The sequence below is a fragment of the Salvelinus fontinalis genome, chromosome 38 (assembly GCF_029448725.1).
Source record: "Salvelinus fontinalis isolate EN_2023a chromosome 38, ASM2944872v1, whole genome shotgun sequence".
Lineage (NCBI taxonomy): Eukaryota > Metazoa > Chordata > Actinopteri > Salmoniformes > Salmonidae > Salvelinus > Salvelinus fontinalis.
The window spans coordinates 9,892,328-9,909,654 of NC_074702.1; the positions used below are offsets into that span (position 1 = coordinate 9,892,328).

The 17,327-nt window shown below is 44.6% G+C and overlaps 2 protein-coding genes across 3 annotated transcripts; both read right to left on the reverse strand.

Moving 5' to 3' along the window:
• Positions 1–522: 522 nt before the first annotated feature.
• LOC129837057 (sterile alpha motif domain-containing protein 3-like) lies at positions 523–12,909 on the reverse strand. 2 transcript variants are annotated; one of them, XM_055902951.1, is made up of 6 exons: positions 12,657–12,909; positions 5,379–5,612; positions 2,563–3,548; positions 2,182–2,349; positions 1,752–1,859; positions 523–1,664 (listed from the first exon to the last, which is right to left on the reverse strand). In XM_055902951.1, the coding sequence occupies exons 1-6, from the start codon at positions 12,823–12,825 to the stop codon at positions 1,344–1,346; spliced, it is 1,986 nt and encodes a 661-aa protein (XP_055758926.1). In that variant the 5' UTR covers positions 12,826–12,909; the 3' UTR covers positions 523–1,343. The 2 variants fall into 2 exon arrangements, with proteins under 2 accessions (XP_055758926.1, XP_055758927.1); XM_055902952.1 differs by lacking the exon at positions 1,752–1,859.
• A 1,857-nt stretch (positions 12,910–14,766) lies between these two features.
• On the reverse strand, positions 14,767–16,897 carry LOC129837247 (zinc finger protein with KRAB and SCAN domains 8-like). The gene is made up of 2 exons (XM_055903255.1): positions 16,608–16,897; positions 14,767–16,440 (listed from the first exon to the last, which is right to left on the reverse strand). The coding sequence occupies exons 1-2, from the start codon at positions 16,801–16,803 to the stop codon at positions 15,293–15,295; spliced, it is 1,344 nt and encodes a 447-aa protein (XP_055759230.1). The 5' UTR covers positions 16,804–16,897; the 3' UTR covers positions 14,767–15,292.
• Between the last annotated feature and the right edge of the window lie 430 nt (positions 16,898–17,327).

Here is a 17,327-nt window from a genome sequence, read left to right on the forward strand (position 1 = left end):
TCTGTCCCCCCCCTGCTGCCTCACTCTCCATTGAGTGTTAAGAACAAACATGCTGGGACCTTTTCAAATGTTCTGCTTGTAACCCTGGACTGATGTACATAATGCCAAAGTTGCTTTACTGTGATCAGTGTGATTTTGACAGTTGTATGAAGGATATTATCTGTGTTACATCGTTATGCTATGTGAAGGCTATAGTCTTCCATCATAATACATCCTATATGAAGTCTTAATGTATGGTCTATGAAGGCTATATGAAGTCTTTATGTATGGTCTATATGAAGTCTTCACATATGGTCTATGAAGGCTAAATGAAGTCCATATGTATGCTCTGTGAAGTCTGTATGTGTGCTCTGTGAGGGCTATATAGAGTGTATTGTGTCTATTCTCCTCCCAGGGCTCAGTGGCAGATGGAGCTCTAGTTCTCCTACATTGAGACCAGTTAGAGTGACTCTGGTGATGAGGTGTGCCCTCCTACTGACTGCCATCACAGCCCTGGCTCTCCACTGTTTGCATTACTACAAATCAAAATCAAATCCAAGTTTATTGGTCGCATACACATATTTGAATATGGTATCAAAGGTGCAGCGAAATGCTTGTGTTTCTAGCTCCAACATTGCAATAATACCTAGCAATTTAAAAAATGGTTTTAAACTACATGGGATGTGAGTGTACAAAACATTAGTAACACCTGCTCTTTCCATGACAGACTGACCAGGTGAAAGCTATGATCCCTTATTGTCACTTGTTAAATCCACTTCAATCAGCGTAGATGAAGGGGAGGAGACAGGTTAAAGAAGTTTGAGTGTGTCAAGCACTGCAACGCTGCTGGGTTTTTCCCGCTCAACAGTTTCCTGTGTGTATCAAGAATAGTCCACCACCTAATTGACATTGTGCCAACTGTGGGACACATTGGAGTCAACATGGGCCAGCATCCCTGTGAAACGCTTTGACACCTTGTAGAGTCCATGCTGCGACAAATTGAGGCTGTACTCAGTGCAAAAGGTGAAATCTTCTAGAATACATTTGGGGGTTTTCTGCAGCTGTATAACAAAGGTAGAGAACTGTGTCGTAGATCTACTGTATGTGGCAAGTTAATGTGTTGACTGACCTGTGTCTTCTTTGCACATAAAAGGGTTATAAGTTAATGTGTTTACTGACCTGTGTCTTCTTTGCACATAAAAGGGTTATAAGTTAATTGAAATGCAATATCAAATCCATTACCTTCACAAAAAAGGTACAAAAATATAAAAAGCAAACCAAACAAAAATAACCATTGTTTTCAAACCACTCACTCGGCATATAGGAGGTCACTGAAAGTAACATTCCATCTCATCACTACAGAATTAGACCAACAGTTCATTTTTCAGTGCTAGCAACTTGGGCTTCAGCTTTCCATCGTCGAGGTTCAGGAAGACTTTCTGCATGAACTCAAAGGTGCTGCCCAGGGCCTTGGGGTAGTTCAGATGGAGGGAGTAGAGTAGCCCAAAAACAACCATGAGAGCGTCTGGCCAGGAGCAGGAGTTAGTCATGACGATCTTATCCTCAAGGACAATGGATACATGGGCTGGTCTGATGGGTATACCACCCACCACCTCATTGTGCTGGCCCACCACTGAGAGAATGGAAACTCCATCCAGAATACCAGGGTTGCTGAGTTCTCCCACCTTAATGAGAGGAAAAAACGAAGTTTAAAAAACACAATAGGAAAGAATGCGTTGATAATGGTACAGGCTGTAAAACCAGGTGGCTACCTCGCAGATTTTGAAGACATCACAACTATCCTCTCGTAACAACAAAGGGAGACCAGCCAGGACTGCAGAACGGGCCACGGTGATGTTCTTTTCTCCCTGTGAAGTGAACTAAAGAGAGCACATTTCACAATGTCATTTAGCATTTAAATAATCCAGTAAATTGAGCTCGTCAACCCCAACATAGGAGTGATCTAATCTGGTTCCAGTCACAGATAATAGTTGAAGCACATGTCCATGTAGCGCATGGGTGGCCAATCTTATGCACAAAAAGCAGGTGTAGCTGCAGGCTTTTGTTCCAACCAAGCAGTAAACAAAGTCTTGGTTGAAGATTAGTTGATCAAGTTGAATCAGGTGTGTCACTGCTTGGTTGAAACAAGAGTCTGCAGCCACACCAAGATTGTCCATCCCTGATCAAGTGAATCCCACTGACCTGCTCGTTGTACACTCTCAGGATGCTTGAGAACTTCCCTCCATGGGTGGTGGACTTCCCCTCCTTCTCCCTGAACAGGGTCAGCAGGCGGGGTGTGTGGAGGTCCAAGGCAGCGTAGAACGTCTGCTGCAGGCTCTGGTTGGTGATTCTCTGAAACTCAGCATGTACCTAAAGCAAAAGACAAAGCACACAGAACACACCAATTTATGGCAGTCAGGCAAGTTGAGTCTGCCCTGAGAATTTTGTTACTGATAACCATGATTTGTGAGTACAACCAGAAGCCCATGTGACATGCATTAAAAAAGGTCTGGACTGCAATGGAAATGTAGGTTGTTATGAGAACATGAATGGACAAAGACAACTTTTCTTAGTCTGCTTAACCTGGGCTTCGAGGAAGAGTGCTGGCCAGCGTGTTCTGAGATGCTCTACCGAGGGACTGGATTTAACTATTTCTTGGCGTCGGAAAGCAAATGTCTTCTGCATGTGTTGATTGATGAGTGGCAGGTCTCTGTTTTCTTTCGTCATCTCGTGGACCATCTCCAGTCTCTGTTTCTCCAGGCTGGCCTCATTTTCTCCTTGAGGGAAGTTGGGCAGGAAGTTCACCTCTGCCCGGCGTGCTCGTTTGATGTTGCTCCGAGCGTGCTCATTGTCAGGACGATGCTTGCTCCTCCTCCCCCCGTTCACAGCAACCTCTGGGAACCCAACACGGCGTAACTTCTGCCTGTAGTTTCCCATTTTGAATTTCAGGCTGTTCTTCCAGCCATCGCAGCCTGTTTTTGAGCCAGGCTCTTTCAAACACGGGTGCTTGGTTACAAGGGTCTCAGCTGCCTTGGCAAACTGCCTGTCACTTGGGTACGCTTTGAAATTGAAGATTGTCCAAGCCATCCTATCAAGAATGTTGTGTTTTTGATCCCTTGTTATTTTCAGCACCGTTTCATGTCTCAGATATGCACAATTGCCCTCTCTCAGAGCAAACTCAACCTCCATCGAGAAAGTGGGTATGACAAATACCTCAGGCCACCTGCCTAGCCGCTCTGGTGGGGCGTCCTGTAACTCAGTGGCTGAGAGTCCGGTTAAATCGAGGTTTGTAGCATGTCGTATTCGCAAAACTTTCACCGTAGCCCTAGGAGAAGGCAAGTCTTCAATGGTCTCTAAGTTGAAGAGCTCGTTGTTGAAATGAGGGTCTTCATAAAGAAGACGAAAATCTAAATTCAGATGCAGTTTCTCCTTGAGCGTTGATATCAGCTCATTCAGTGAGTCAGGTTGAGAGGGCAGAATCACTTTCTCTATTCTGTTGTCGTTGAGGATGACTTTCAGTTTGATGGCTTCATTTACTGACCCTTCTGTCTCCATTTGGAATGTGAAATCTGAAGGAGAAGAAAGGACACAGCGTCAGCAGGGCCTAAAGCCACAGACTGTACGATTTCCATATAATTTCCACTAATAAAATGCCCCTTGATTTCGAAGAGTATTACCTAAAATACAACTAACAACAACCTGTGTTATAAATTATTTGCTGAAAGGCATAGCTATATGCCCACTGACCAACACTATGGCTTGGTGATACAGTGGGGCAAAAAAGTATGTAGTCAGCCACCAATTGTGCAAGTTCTCCCACTAAAAAAAGATGAGGCCTGTAATTTTCATCATAGGTACACTTCAACTATGACAGACAAAATGAGAAAAAAAATCCAGAAAATTACATTGTAGGATTTTTAATGAATTTATTTGCAAATTATTGTGGAAAATAAGTATTTGGTCACCTACAAACAAGCAAGATTTCTGGCTCTCACAGACCTATAACTTCTTCTTTAAGAGGTTCCTCTGTCCTCCACTCGTTACCTGTATTAATGGCACCTGTTTGAACTTGTTATCAGTATAAAAGACACCTGTTCACAACCTCAAACAGTCACACTCCAAACTCCACTATGGCCAAGACCAAAGAGCTGTCAAAGGACACCAGAAACAAAATTGTAGACCTGCACCAGGCTGGGAAGACTGAATCTGCAATAGGTAAGCAGCTTAGTTTGAAGAAATCAACTGTGGGAGCAATTATTAGGAAATGGAAGACATACAAAACCACTGATTATCTCCCTCGATCTGGGGCTCCACGCAAGATCTCACCCTGTGGGGTCAAAATGATCACAAGAACGGTGAGCAAAAATCCCAGAACCATACGGGGGAACCTAGTGAATGACCTGCAGAGAGCTGGGACCAAAGTAACAAAGCCTACCATCAGTAACACACTACGCCGCCAGGGACTCAAATCCTGCAGTGCCAGACGTGTCCCCCTACTTAAGCCAGTACATGTCCAGGCCCGACTGAAGTTTGCCAGAGAGCATTTGGATGATCCAGAAGAAGATTGGGAGAATGTCATATGGTCAGATGAAACCAAAATAGAACTTTTTGGTAAAAGCTCAACTCGTCGTGTTTGGAGGACAAAGAATGCTGAGTTGCATCCAAAGAACACCATACCTACTGTGAAGCATGGGGGTGGAAACATCATGCTTTGGGGCTGTTTTTCTGCAAAGGGACCAGGACGACTGATCCGTGTAAAGGAAAGAATGAATGGGGCCATGTATCGTGAGATTTTGAGTGAAAACCTCCTTCCATCAGCAAGGGCATTGAAGATGAAACGTGGCTGGGTCTTTCAGCATGACAATGATCCCAAACACACCGCCCGGGCAACGAAGGAGTGGCTTCGTAAGAAGCATTTCAAGGTCCTGGAGTGGCCTAGCCAGTCTCCAGATCTCAACCCCATACAAAATCTTTGGAGGGAGTTGAAAGTCTGTGTTGCCCAGCAACAGCCCCAAAACATCACTGCTCTAGAGGAGATCTGCATGGAGGAATGGGCCAAAATACCAGCAACAGTGTGTGAAAACCTTGTGAGGACTTACAGAAAACGTTTGACGTCTGTCATTGCCAACAAAGGGTATATAACAAAGTATTGAGATAAACTTTTGTTATTGACCAAATACTTATTTTCCACCATAATTTGCAAATAAATTCATTAAAAATCCTACAATGTGATTTTCTGGATTTTTTCCCTTCATTTTGTCTGTCATAGTTGAAGTGTACCTATGATGAAAATTATAGGCCTCTCTCATCTTTTTAAGTGGGAGAACTTGCACAATTGGTGGCTGACTAAATACTTTTTTGCCCCACTGTATGTGTTGAGAGCTTGTCAGTGAACCCACCTTCAGGAGTGGATACTTGGTCTGGGTCTTTGGGATCAGACTCCAGCATTTGAATGTGCTCTTCAACCTCACTGATCCAGTAGGTATCGTCTTCCTCTTTACACTGTGACATTGTGGGCTCTGGGTCCTCCCGTCTTAGATGGAGGCCCCACTCTTGAGAACATGACTGCTGCTGCTCTGGGGCAACCTGCACCAAAGTGATAGCAGCTTCAGCCTGCTGATGGCAGTCTGACTCTGGAGGGAAGGAGAAACAATTGCACATGTAGATCTGTTAAAGTTGGAATCGGTTTTGGTAAAACTGCCACAACAAAGATGACACTTTAAACAACGAACAATGTTTTATTCCCTCAGCCATCATTGCATGCATAATAGAACAGCACTCTATGTAGCTACTACAATTGTTTTGTATTACTTTGCTCAACCTGGTCTCAGACTAGACGTAACATAGTAAAAGTAAATACTGGATGATCAAATGAGTATCATATTTTTATTTCACCTTTATTTAACCAGGTAGGCCAGTTGAGAACAAGTTCTCATTTACAACTGCGACCTGGCCAAGATAAAGCAAAGCAGTTGCGACGCAAACAGAGTTACACATGGAATAAACAAACATACAGTCAATAACACAATAGAAAAGTCCATATACAATGTGTGCAAATGAGGTAAGATAAGGGCGGTAAGGCAATAAATAGGCCATAGCGGTGAAATAATTACAATTTAGCAATTAAACACTGGAGTGATAGATGTGCAAGTAGAGATACTGGGGTGCCAAGGAGCAAAAAATATGGGTTTCCAGCTTTAGTGATTTTTGCAATTCGTTCCAGTCATTCCTCAGCAGAGAACTGGAAGGCAGCCAAAGGAGGAATTGGCTTTTGGGGTGACCAGTGTGCTGACCATATGATTCCAAAATGGCGTAGCAGTCAGACGTCTTTGTCGTGTCCCATGTATATATCTTTTATCTTCACATATCTTTTTATATTTTTCTAAACCTCAACTTCAAAATACTCTCCTGCAACCCACCTCACCCAATGTGGTGTGGATTTGCTTTTTTCTAAAGTATTTTTCTTTACTTCAGAATCGGGACCCCCAACAGAAGCTAGCCAGCTGACTAGATTCTAGCTAGTAGTCAGCTAACCACTGCTAGCGGTCATCAGCTAACCTTTAGCTCGGAAAACTCTCGCCAGTTTGCACAACGCGATTCTAACCAGAGCATACTGGACCTATTTTCTCTCCATATCCCCGGATTCCTACCGCAAGCTCTGAACCTTTTCACCTGAATCATCGCAGCTAGCTAGCTGCAATCCGCTAGCTGTCTACTCCTGGCTAACGTCTCTGTCCAGAAGCAAGCACCAATTAGCCTGGAGCTAGCCCATGCTAGGCCCATCTCCCGGCTAGCTGAAGAGTTCCATCAGCCACTCCTGGGCTACAATACCTATTTTGCCAATTGGCCTGGACCCATTTTACTGTGCGTGCGGAGCCCCGCCGGTCCTTCACGACTGGACTACCGACGTAATCTGCCCGAGGGGGTTATTCAACTGGCCCCTCCGTCGCGACGTCCCCTGAATGCCCATCTGCTAGCCTGCTAGCCGCAGCCCGCTAGCTGTCTAGAGCATATCGGCTCTTAGCTGATTTGGTCCATCGGACAATTTCTTGGGCCTCTATACCTATTTTTGCCAATTGGACTGGTCCCCTTTAGCACATGGAACCCTACTAATCCATCACGACTGGTCTACCAACGTAATCGCACGAGGAGGCTATAAACAGACTTCCTCCATCGCAACGTCCCTCCCTCTGGCCGGGGCTAGCTTGCTAGCCCTGGCCCACTAGCTATCTGAATCGCCGTGACTCCAACCAGCCTCACTACTCACTGGACCCTTATGATCACTCGGCTACGCATGCCTCTCCTTAATGCCAATATGCCTTGTCCATTGCTGTTCTCTAGCCCTGCTCAATATACCTTACCCAACCCTTTAGTTCCACCTTCCATACATGTGATGACATCACCTGGTTTAAATTATGTTTCTAGAGACAATCTCTCTCTCATCATCACTCAATGCCTAGGTTTACCTCCACTGTATTCACATCCTACCATACCTTTGTTTGTACATTATGCCTTGAATCTATTCTATCTCGCTCAGAATCCTGCTCCTTCTCCTCTCTTTTCCGGGCGTACTAGACAACCAGTTCTTATAGCCTTTAGCCGCACCCTTATCCTACTCCTCCTCTGGCGATGTAGAGGTTAAGCCCTGCAGTGCCTAGCTCCACTCCTATTCCCCAGGTGCTCTCATTTGTTGACTTCTGTTAACAGTACAAGCCTTGGTTTCATGCATGTTAACATTAAAAGCCTCCTCCCTAAGTTTGTTTTATTCACTGATTTAGCACACTCTGCCAACCCGGATGTCCTAGCCATGTCTGAATCCTGGCTTAGGAAGACAACAAAAACCCTGAAATTTCCATCCCTAACTATAACATTTTCAGACAAGATAGAACTGCCAAAGGGGGCGGTGTTGCAATCTACTGGAGAGATAGCGTGCAGAGTTCTGTCTTACTATCCAGGTCTGTACCCAAACAATTCGAGTTTAAAAATCCACCTTTCCAGAAACAAGTCTCTCATCGTTGCCGCTTAATAAAGACCACCCTCTGCCCCAGCTGTGCTCTGGACACCATATGTGACCTGATTGAAGATAGATGGGGGGCAGAGCTCGTGCTGCTAGGTGACCTAAACTGGGACATGCTTATCATGGATGGATATTGACCTCATCCCTTCAGTAGAGGATGCCTGGTTATTCTTTAAAAGTGCCTTCCTCACCATCTTAAATAAGCATGCCCCATTGAAAAAAAATTTGAACCAGGACCAGATAAGTATACAGAATGGTGTCGTCTGCGTAGAGGTGGATCAGAGAATCACCAGCAGCAATAGCGACATCATTGATGTATACAGAGAAGAGAGTCGGCCCGAGAATCTAACCCTATGGCACCCCCATAGAGACTGTCAGAGGTCCAGACAACAGGCCCTCCGATTTGACACACTGAACTCTGTCTGAGAAGTAGTTGGTGAACCAGGCGAGGCAATCATTTGAGAAACCAAGGCTGTTGAGTCTACCGAAAAGAATGTGGTGATTGACAGAGTCGAAAGCCTTGGTCAGGTCAATGAATACGGCTGCACAGTATTGTTTCTTATCGATGGCGGTTATGATATCATTTAGGGACTTGAGCGTGGCTGAGGTGCACCCATGACCAGCTCTGAAACCAGATTTCATAGCGGAGAAGGTACGGTGGGATTCGAAATGGTCGGTAATGTGTTTGTGAACTTGGCTTTCGAAGACCTTAGAAAGGCAGGGTAGGATATACACTGCTCAAGAAAATAAAGGGAACACTTAAACAACACAATGTAACTCCAAGTCAATCACACTTCTGTGAAATCAAACTGTCCACTTAGGAAGCAACACTGATTGACAATCAATTTCACATGATGTTGTGCAAATGGAATAGACAAAAGGTGGAAATTATAGGCAATTAGCAAGACACCCCCAAAAAAGGAATGGTTCTACAGGTGGTGACCACACCACTTCTCAGTTCCTATGCTTCCTGGCTGATGTTTTGGTCACTTTTGAATGCTGGCGGTGCTTTCACTCTAGTGGTAGCATGAGACGGAGTCTACAACCCACACAAGTGGCTCAGGTAGTGCAGCTCATCCAGGATGGCACATCAATGCGAGCTGTGGCAAGAAGGTTTGCTGTGTCTGTCAGCGTAGTGTCCAGAGCATGGAGGCGCTACCAGGAGACAGGCCAGTACATCAGGAGACGTGGAGGAGGTCGTAGGAGGGCAACAACCCAGCAGCAGGACCGCTACCTCCGCCTTTGAGCAGGAGGAGCACTGCCAGAGCCCTGCAAAATGACCTCCAGCAGGCCATAAATGTGCATGTGTCAGCATATGGTCTCACAAGGGGTCTGAGGATCTCATCTCGGTACCTAATGGCAGTCAGGCTACCTCTGGCGAGCACATGGAGGGCTGTGCGGCCCCACAAAGGAATGCCACCCCACACCATGACTGACCCACCGCCAAACCGGTCATGCTGGAGGATGTTGCAGGCAGCAGAACGTTCTCCACGGCGTCTCCAGACTCTGTCACATGTGCTCAGTGTGAACCTGCTTTCATCTGTGAAGAGCACAGGGCGCCAGTGGCGAATTTGCCAATCTTGGTGTTCTCTGGCAAATGCCAAACGTCCTGCACGGTGTTGGGCTGTAAGCACAACCCCCACCTGTGGACGTCGGGCCCTCATACCACCCTCATGGAGTCTTTCTGATCGTTTGAGCAGACACATGCACATTTGTGGCCTGCTGGAGGTCATTTTGCAGGGCTCTGGCAGTGCACCTCCTGCTCAAAGGCGGAGGTAGCGGTCCTGCTGCTGGGTTGTTGCCCTCCTACGGCCTCCTCCACGTCTCCTGATGTACTGGCCTGTCTCCTGGTAGCGCCTCCATGCTCTGGACACTACGCTGACAGACACAGCAAACCTTCTTGCCACAGCTCGCATTGATGTGCCATCCTGGATGAGCTGCACTACCTGAGCCACTTGTGTGGGTTGTAGACTCCGTCTCATGCTACCACTAGAGTGAAAGCACCGCCAGCATTCAAAAGTGACCAAAACATCAGCCAGGAAGCATAGGAACTGAGAAGTGGTGTGTGGTCACCACCTGTAGAACCATTCCTTTTTTGGGGGTGTCTTGCTAATTGCCTATAATTTCCACCTTTTGTCTATTCCATTTGCACAACAGCATGTGAAATTTATTGTCAATCAGTGTTGCTTCCTAAGTGGACAGTTTGATTTCACAGAAGTGTGATTGACTTGGAGTTACATTGTGTTGTTTAAGTGTTCCCTTTATTTTTTTGAGCAGTGTATATAGGTCTGTAGTAGTTTGGGTCTAGAGTGTCTCCCCCTTTTGAAGAGGGGGATGACCGCAGCTGCTTTCCAATCTTTGGGAATCTCACATGATACGAAAGAGAGGTTGAACAGGCTAGTATTAGGGGTTGTAACGATTTCGGGAGATCATTTTAGAAAGAGAAGGTCCAGATTGTCTAGCCCGGCTGATTTGTAGGGGTCCAGATTTCAGCTATCTGGATTTGGGTGAAGGAGAAATGGGGAGGCTTGGGCGAGTTGCTGTGGGGGGTGCTGGGCTGTTGACTGGGGTAGGGATAGCCAGGTGGAAAGCATGGCCAGCTGTAGAAAAATGCTTATTGAAATTCTCAATTATAGTTGATTTATCGGTGGTGACAGTGTTTCCTAGCCTCAGTGCAGTGGGCAGCTGGGAGGAGGTGCTCTTATTCTCCAGAGACTTTGGTGTCCCAGAACTTTTTTGAGTTTGTGCTACAGGATGCAAATTTCTGCTTGAAAAAGCTAGCCTTAGCTTTCCTAACTGCCTGTGTATATTGGTTCCTAACTTCCCTGAAAAGTTGCATATCACGGGGGCTATTCGATGCTAATGCAGAATGCCACAGGATGTTTTTATGCTGGTCAAGGGCAGTCAGGTCTGGAGAGAACCAAGGGAAGAATTGGCTTTGGGGGTCACCAGTGAGATATATCTGCTGGAGCGTGTGCTACGGGTGGGTGCTGCAATGGTGACCAGTGAGCTGAGATAAGGCAGAGCTTTACCTAGCAAAGACTTATAGATGACCTGGAGCCTGACGAATATGAAGCGAGGGTCAGCCAACGAGCGCATACAGGTCGCAGTGGTGGGTAGTATATGGGGCTTTGGTGACAAAACAGATGGCACTGTGATAGCAAACAGGGTGCAGTCTGAGTAGAGTGTTGGAGGCTATTTTGTAAAGGACATCGCCGAAGTCGAGGATCGGTAGGATGATCAGTTTTACGAGGGTATGTTTGGCAGCATGAGTGAAGGATGCTTTGTTGCAAAATAGGAAGCCAATTCTAGATTTAATTTTGGATTAGAGATGCTTAATGTGAGTCTGGAGGGAGAGTTTACAGTCTAACCAGACACCTAGGTATTTGTAATTGTCCACATATTCTAAGTCAGAACCGTCCAGAGTAGTGATGCTGGACGGACGGGCAGGTGCGGGCAGCGATCGGTTGAAGAGCATGCATTTAGTTTTACTTGCATTTAAGAGCAGTTGGAGGCCACGGAAGGAGAGTTGTATGGCATTGAAGCTTGTCTGGAGGTTAGTTAACACAGTGTCCAAAGAAGGGCCAGAGGTATACAGAATGGTGTCGTCTGTGTAGAGGTGGATCAGAGAATCACCAGCAGCAAGAGCGACATCATTGATGTATACAGAGGAGAGAGTCGGCCCGAGAATTGAACCCTGTGGCACCCCCATAGAGACTGCCAGAGGTCCGGACAACATGCCCTCCGATTTGACTCACTGAACTCTGTCTGAGAAGTAGTTGGTGAAGCAGGCGAGGCAGTCATTTGAGAAACCAAGGCTGTTGAGTCTGCCGATAAGAATGTGGCGATTGACAGAGTTGAAAGTCTTGGCCAGGTCGATGAATACAGCTGTACAGTATCACGTCGTATATGTTACGTTTGGTAAGTAACCTGTCTTATGTAACCATAAGGCAAAAAATTAAAGGAGGGTGGTTGGTCTAGGTGGATGGATGGGCGTATAATGCGAACATCTAGTAACCCAAAGATAGCGTGTTCTAATCTCATCACAGACAACTTCAGCATTTTAGCAACTTTTCAACTACACTACTTTTTTGCAATTACTTAGCTAACACTTCCCCTAACCTAGCTAATGTTAGCCAGCTAGCTAAAATTTGTGTTAGCCACCTAGCTAACTTTAGCCACAACAAATTGTAATTCGTAACAACGGTTTGCAAATTCCTAACATTGTACATTTAGCAAATTCCCAACATATCACACAAATTGAAATTCGTAACATATACAAAATGGATTATGGACATCCACAAATTAATACATACCATATAAATCGTAACATATATTAAATGGAATGTTACGGAGTTACGTACAGAATAATACAAAATGTTGAGACCAGGTTGCGCGTCTCCTTTTTAAAAACAAAACAGGAACAAATGCAGTGGCGCTGCTTCACACTGAGGATCTCAGCTTTAAGGCCAGTTCCCCGGACTTCACTATCAATTATGGTTTTGTAACTGGCACTTTCAATGAAGATTCGCCATTGACAAACATTTTGAGTCTGGGTAGAAAGCTTGCTAACGTTATTAGATAGACACGCGTGTAGCTACCCCTCTCGGTTTGTATGTGGTTAGACGCTACAAACAATTGACTGTATGAAGCTACATACCTCCTCTATGCACCATCAACAGCCCACGAAGACGTTCGTTCTCCTCTTTCGTACGAAAAACGTCTACCAGGTACTCTGCTATCGTTTTTTCAACGACCCCAAATATCTCCTCAGCAGCCACTGTTAATTTCTGGTTGAGAAACTCTCTCAACAACTCTATTTTCGACATGTTTTATTGTTTATTTTCCTCCATGCAAAATTAGCCTGCACTTCTGCAGAAGATAAACACAGAAGAGCATGCCCCTCTGTGTAGGGCATCAAAAAATTATGCACTATCGCCCTCTGCTGGAGTGGAGTGCGACATCGTATTATTCTTCTATAATATCATGGCGGTCCGCAAACAAAAGTTTAAAGTGCATGTCGCCATCTACTGGGCTGGAGAATGTGATCACGCATGGTCTGCTTAATTTTGTACTACCAAGAAAATTAAATAAAACAATAAATCCCTACTAACTTCTATCCCCCAAAAAAACTGCCACGCCACCACAACCCATTAAACTTTATCTATATCATGCTGAAACAATCCACCCTTAAGATTATTCAGCATGTCTACAACCATTTCAAAAGTAACATCTGTTACCCCAAATAACACTTTTGCCGTATCCACAATAACCTTCAACTTGGCATTTCTGCTTTTCACAACATGAGTTGCGTTAATAAGGTTACCAATGAAAGCTATGAAGTTAAATGTATTCACTATCAAAGTGTCCTTTGACACAGCACAGTTATGAGCACAACATTTCTAAACAGGTCTCGAAACCATGCCAGATCCAGTAGAACCAACCCGACATTAGGTCCACTTAGTACAGTAGCGGCCATGGAAGCGCCATCATTCTGCACTGTAGTTCCACCAATCTGTCTTACAGCCTCTGCATAAGATACATCATGACTGATTATATACCTCTGAGCCTCTCTCTGCACCTGGGATCCACCAAATGCTGCACTATGTCCCCCCCAAGAATTACCTTCACATTGCTCTCACGTTTACCGTAATCATGTCCCCCACATCTTTTCTTTCCTTTACACTGAGCAGCTACATGTCCCATTCTTCTGCATTTAAAACACAGCAATGGGGATGGGACAAATTCTCTGACATTGAAACTGATGAATCTTTTCTGTACTTGTCTAGGTAAAACCTTCTCAAACGTCAGCAGCACTGATAAGCTTTCACTTCTTTGACCCTCTTTCCTACTGATCACCCTTTTGGCCTCAATCACTCTGCTTCCTGACACATTTCTGTAATATCATCTATGGACCTAGATATTGGGACCCCATTGATGACTCTTCTCTACCTTGCATAAGCACCAGGGTTATTACTAATAATATTCTCCCCATTAAGCTTTTCCATCAGGCTACCACAAAATATGAACAATCTACCATTTCCAATGAACTGGGCTAATCTGACTTCAACCATCTCTTTCTGTACTACATTGGTTAGTTGGATAGGGTGTAAATGAGGCCCTGTGGTCTCAAACACAATCTACTGCTTTCAGTGTCAGCTCTATTCTCCCCGTCTTTCCACTACTGACCATTCCTTGACCCGCATCCTCCCACTCCAGACCATCAGAACTGACACCCATTCTGTTCACATTTCAGCACAGCTGTTGCTTCTCCAACCGTTTCTCCATTTCGTCCACACTACTCGCCTCCTTTTCGGCTGTCAGACTTCCAAACTTCTCACGCATCAACAACTCATTCACCCAGTTCTGACTCCACACAATTCTCCAGGCACGAAGTCATTCAAACAAACCTCAAATCTTGTGCATCACAACACAACCTCCAAGCGAGCGCTTCCTCCTCTAGCTGACCGAACTCCTCTTGGGACGTCCCTACCTCATGGAACTACTCTTCGTGCAACAGGGTCTGTGTCCACACCAGTATAACTCTCTAAATGATTAGTGTGTAGATGCAGCCATTTGATAGACAGCTCAGAGATATTTCCACTGCCTTTACAGAGAATTAAAATAGCTTTTATTTAAAGATTGGAACCTGTGCCATTTTCCTAACACTTGTATTGATTTCATCAGATAATGGTTGCATGGTTGGTGTTCCCAACATGATCCCGCAACGCTGCCAGAGAAGAGAGAAGCTGAAAAAAAAGACACTTCAATGAACACATTATCAGCCATTTATTCTGTAGTACTTAATGCATGTCTGGGAATGTACAATATCTGGGTTGGTTGAAAGAAGAAGCTCTCATTTCAGGTGGTATATTTAGTTCCCATTGAACATAGCGTAACTGTATCATACCAATTCTCTATACATGTAAATACACATGAAATTAAATATATTTTTTCCCTTGGTGCATTTTGGCATTAGGCTCAGAGGTAAGTATGACATTTGGTGTATGGAAGATCTTGACACATTAAACAGAAGAGAACAAAAATTCTCAAAACTAGGCTGTTTGCAACATCAGGGCAGATGTATTGTGACATATTACTCTCAAGACCAATGCAAGGTTTATATACAGACAGAGAACAGTGGATCACATCATGTCCTCTGTGTCATCCTATAACTAATGAGCAGGGACTCCTGTTTCTCAGAAACCCACTAACTGCTCTCTGTTAGAACATGATATTAATCAGAGAGCAGTGTCCTGAGGAGGGCTATGTCCTGATTCTCCTCTCACATGTCTCTCAGTCTGCTGTCTGATTCTCTCCCCCCACACAGGGCACAGTCATGTGTTCTCCTTCTTGTAAACCCTCTTGACGTGGCTCTGTATGGTCTGAATCCATTGTGAAATTGGCCACATTCATGGCAGCTATATGTTTGTGAGCTGTCTGATGCTTCTTCGACATACTTGATGTGGTAAAGCATTTCCTACACACAGGACACATGTATGGCTTCTCCCCTGTGTGAGTCCTCATGTGCACTATCAGAGATGTATTCTGGCTGAAACATTTGCCACAATCCTGGCATTGATGTGGTTTCTCCCCTGTGTGGCTCCTCATATGTAAGTTTAGGTGTCCACGCTGAGTAAATCCTTTGCCACAATCTTGACAGTGAAATGGCTTCTCCCCCGTATGACTCCTCAAATGCCTTTTCAGGAAAGTATCCCAAGCAAAATATTTACCACAAACATGACAACACTTTGCTCTGATGTGAGTTTGTAGGTGATCTATCATACTTTCTGTGGACTGACAGAATTTTCCACACACACCACAAAGATGTTCTTTATCCTGTGTGTGCGTTTGCACATGATTTAATAAAGAAGCCATGGAGTCAAATTGCTTTCCACATACCTTACAACTAGGAGAAGCATCCCAGCTTAAACTGGGTCTCGAGTGTGATTTTAGATGGCTCAATTTCCTGTCCTTAACACTATGAGAACTTTGTCCTTTTACCGTCTTTGTCCTCTTTGATTTGAGTGGCTTTAACGTTAGACCTGACAGAGGTCCTCCACTCTCCATCTTGTCAATATGTCCTCTGTTTTCACTCTGAGCTGCAGAACACTCTCTATCTACTGCAGAGAAGGGCTGAGGCTCTCTGGTTGGTTCTGATACACCATAGTCTTCTACATAAGGTTCTGTTTTGATCTGTTCTGTTGAGGTGCTGGGTAGAGAGTATCTCTCTCCATGTGAGGACTGAGTTGGGTCCTGATAATAGCCACTTGATACACAGTCGTAAGAATTGATAAACTCATTGAAATTATTCTCATCCTCCTGACTGGTCATTGGTTCATTCTTTTCATCTTTCATCTGTGTGGGTTCTGGGTCCGTCTGCCCCAGACTGGGGTTCCAATCCTGCTGCTCATCAGACACGGTGACAGTGAGCTGCTGGAGGTCTGGAGATAATGGGGGGGAAAAACTCAAAAGCTGACTTGAGACGTAGCTAGGCTTACAATAATTATATTTTTACAGACCTTGGTTTTGTAAATGCACTACAAAATTAATTAAATTGAAAGCTAGTCGTAACTCATTTGAAATTAACGTTATTAAAACACAAACACACCTGCTCGTCTATGTAACTTGATCTGTGGCTTAGAACGAATATCCAGCATGCTCCGTAGACGCCTGTTCTCCTCCTTTGTGTGAGAAACCTCTTCCTGGTACTCTGCTATCGTTTCTTCAACGACACCAAATATATCTTCCGCTGCAGCTATTAATTTCTGGTTGAGTAACACTCTCAAGAAATCAATTTTAGACATTTTTTAAAAAGGAAAGCTGTCTAGCTAGCGAAGTTAGCCAGCTATCTACCAACGTAAACAAAGTCAAGAAGACAAAGAGCGCTGTCAGTATTTGTGTGTGCACGGCATAGTACATTTTGCATTGTCGCCCCCTACTGGAGCGGAAGGCACAGGTCCTCGCGATCTTACAGATAGAATAAGTATTTCCCAATCTATTCTTGGAGGTCCTCCAGTGTCTGTATAATTTTATTCGAGCACAGAAAATAGACCTACATGTAGTAGACTGCAGAGCTGTTGGCGCTGCTACAGCACTACTGGTGCAAATCTGAAGTTAAGTAGATCAATCAATGCCTCCCTAGATCACTAAAGTACACTAAAAATAGAATACACCATAATGCTATCACTAATCCAACATTCTCATGTCTGCAATTAATTAAAGGAAGATGAGAGGAGTGATGTACCATGCCTTCAGAAAGTATTCATACCCCTTGACTTATTCCACATTTTGTTGTTAGCCTGAATTCAAAATGTATTAAAAAAATGTT

Bases quoted from the DNA above. Each gene is read 5' to 3' on its own strand.
- LOC129837057 (XM_055902951.1), bottom strand. From the start codon at position 12,825: ATGTCGAAAATAGAGTTGTTGAGAGAGTTTCTCAACCAGAAATTAACA. The intron at 1,860-2,181 runs GTCAGTGGGATT...TGCTCTCTTTAG, and splicing joins TGAGAGTGTACAACGAGCAG to TTCACTTCACAGGGAGAAAA. The intron at 1,665-1,751 runs GTAGCCACCTGG...CCTCTCATTAAG, and splicing joins ATGTCTTCAAAATCTGCGAG to GTGGGAGAACTCAGCAACCC.
- LOC129837247 (XM_055903255.1), bottom strand. From the start codon at position 16,803: ATGTCTAAAATTGATTTCTTGAGAGTGTTACTCAACCAGAAATTAATA. The intron at 16,441-16,607 runs GTGTGTTTGTGT...CATTATCTCCAG, and splicing joins CAAGTTACATAGACGAGCAG to ACCTCCAGCAGCTCACTGTC.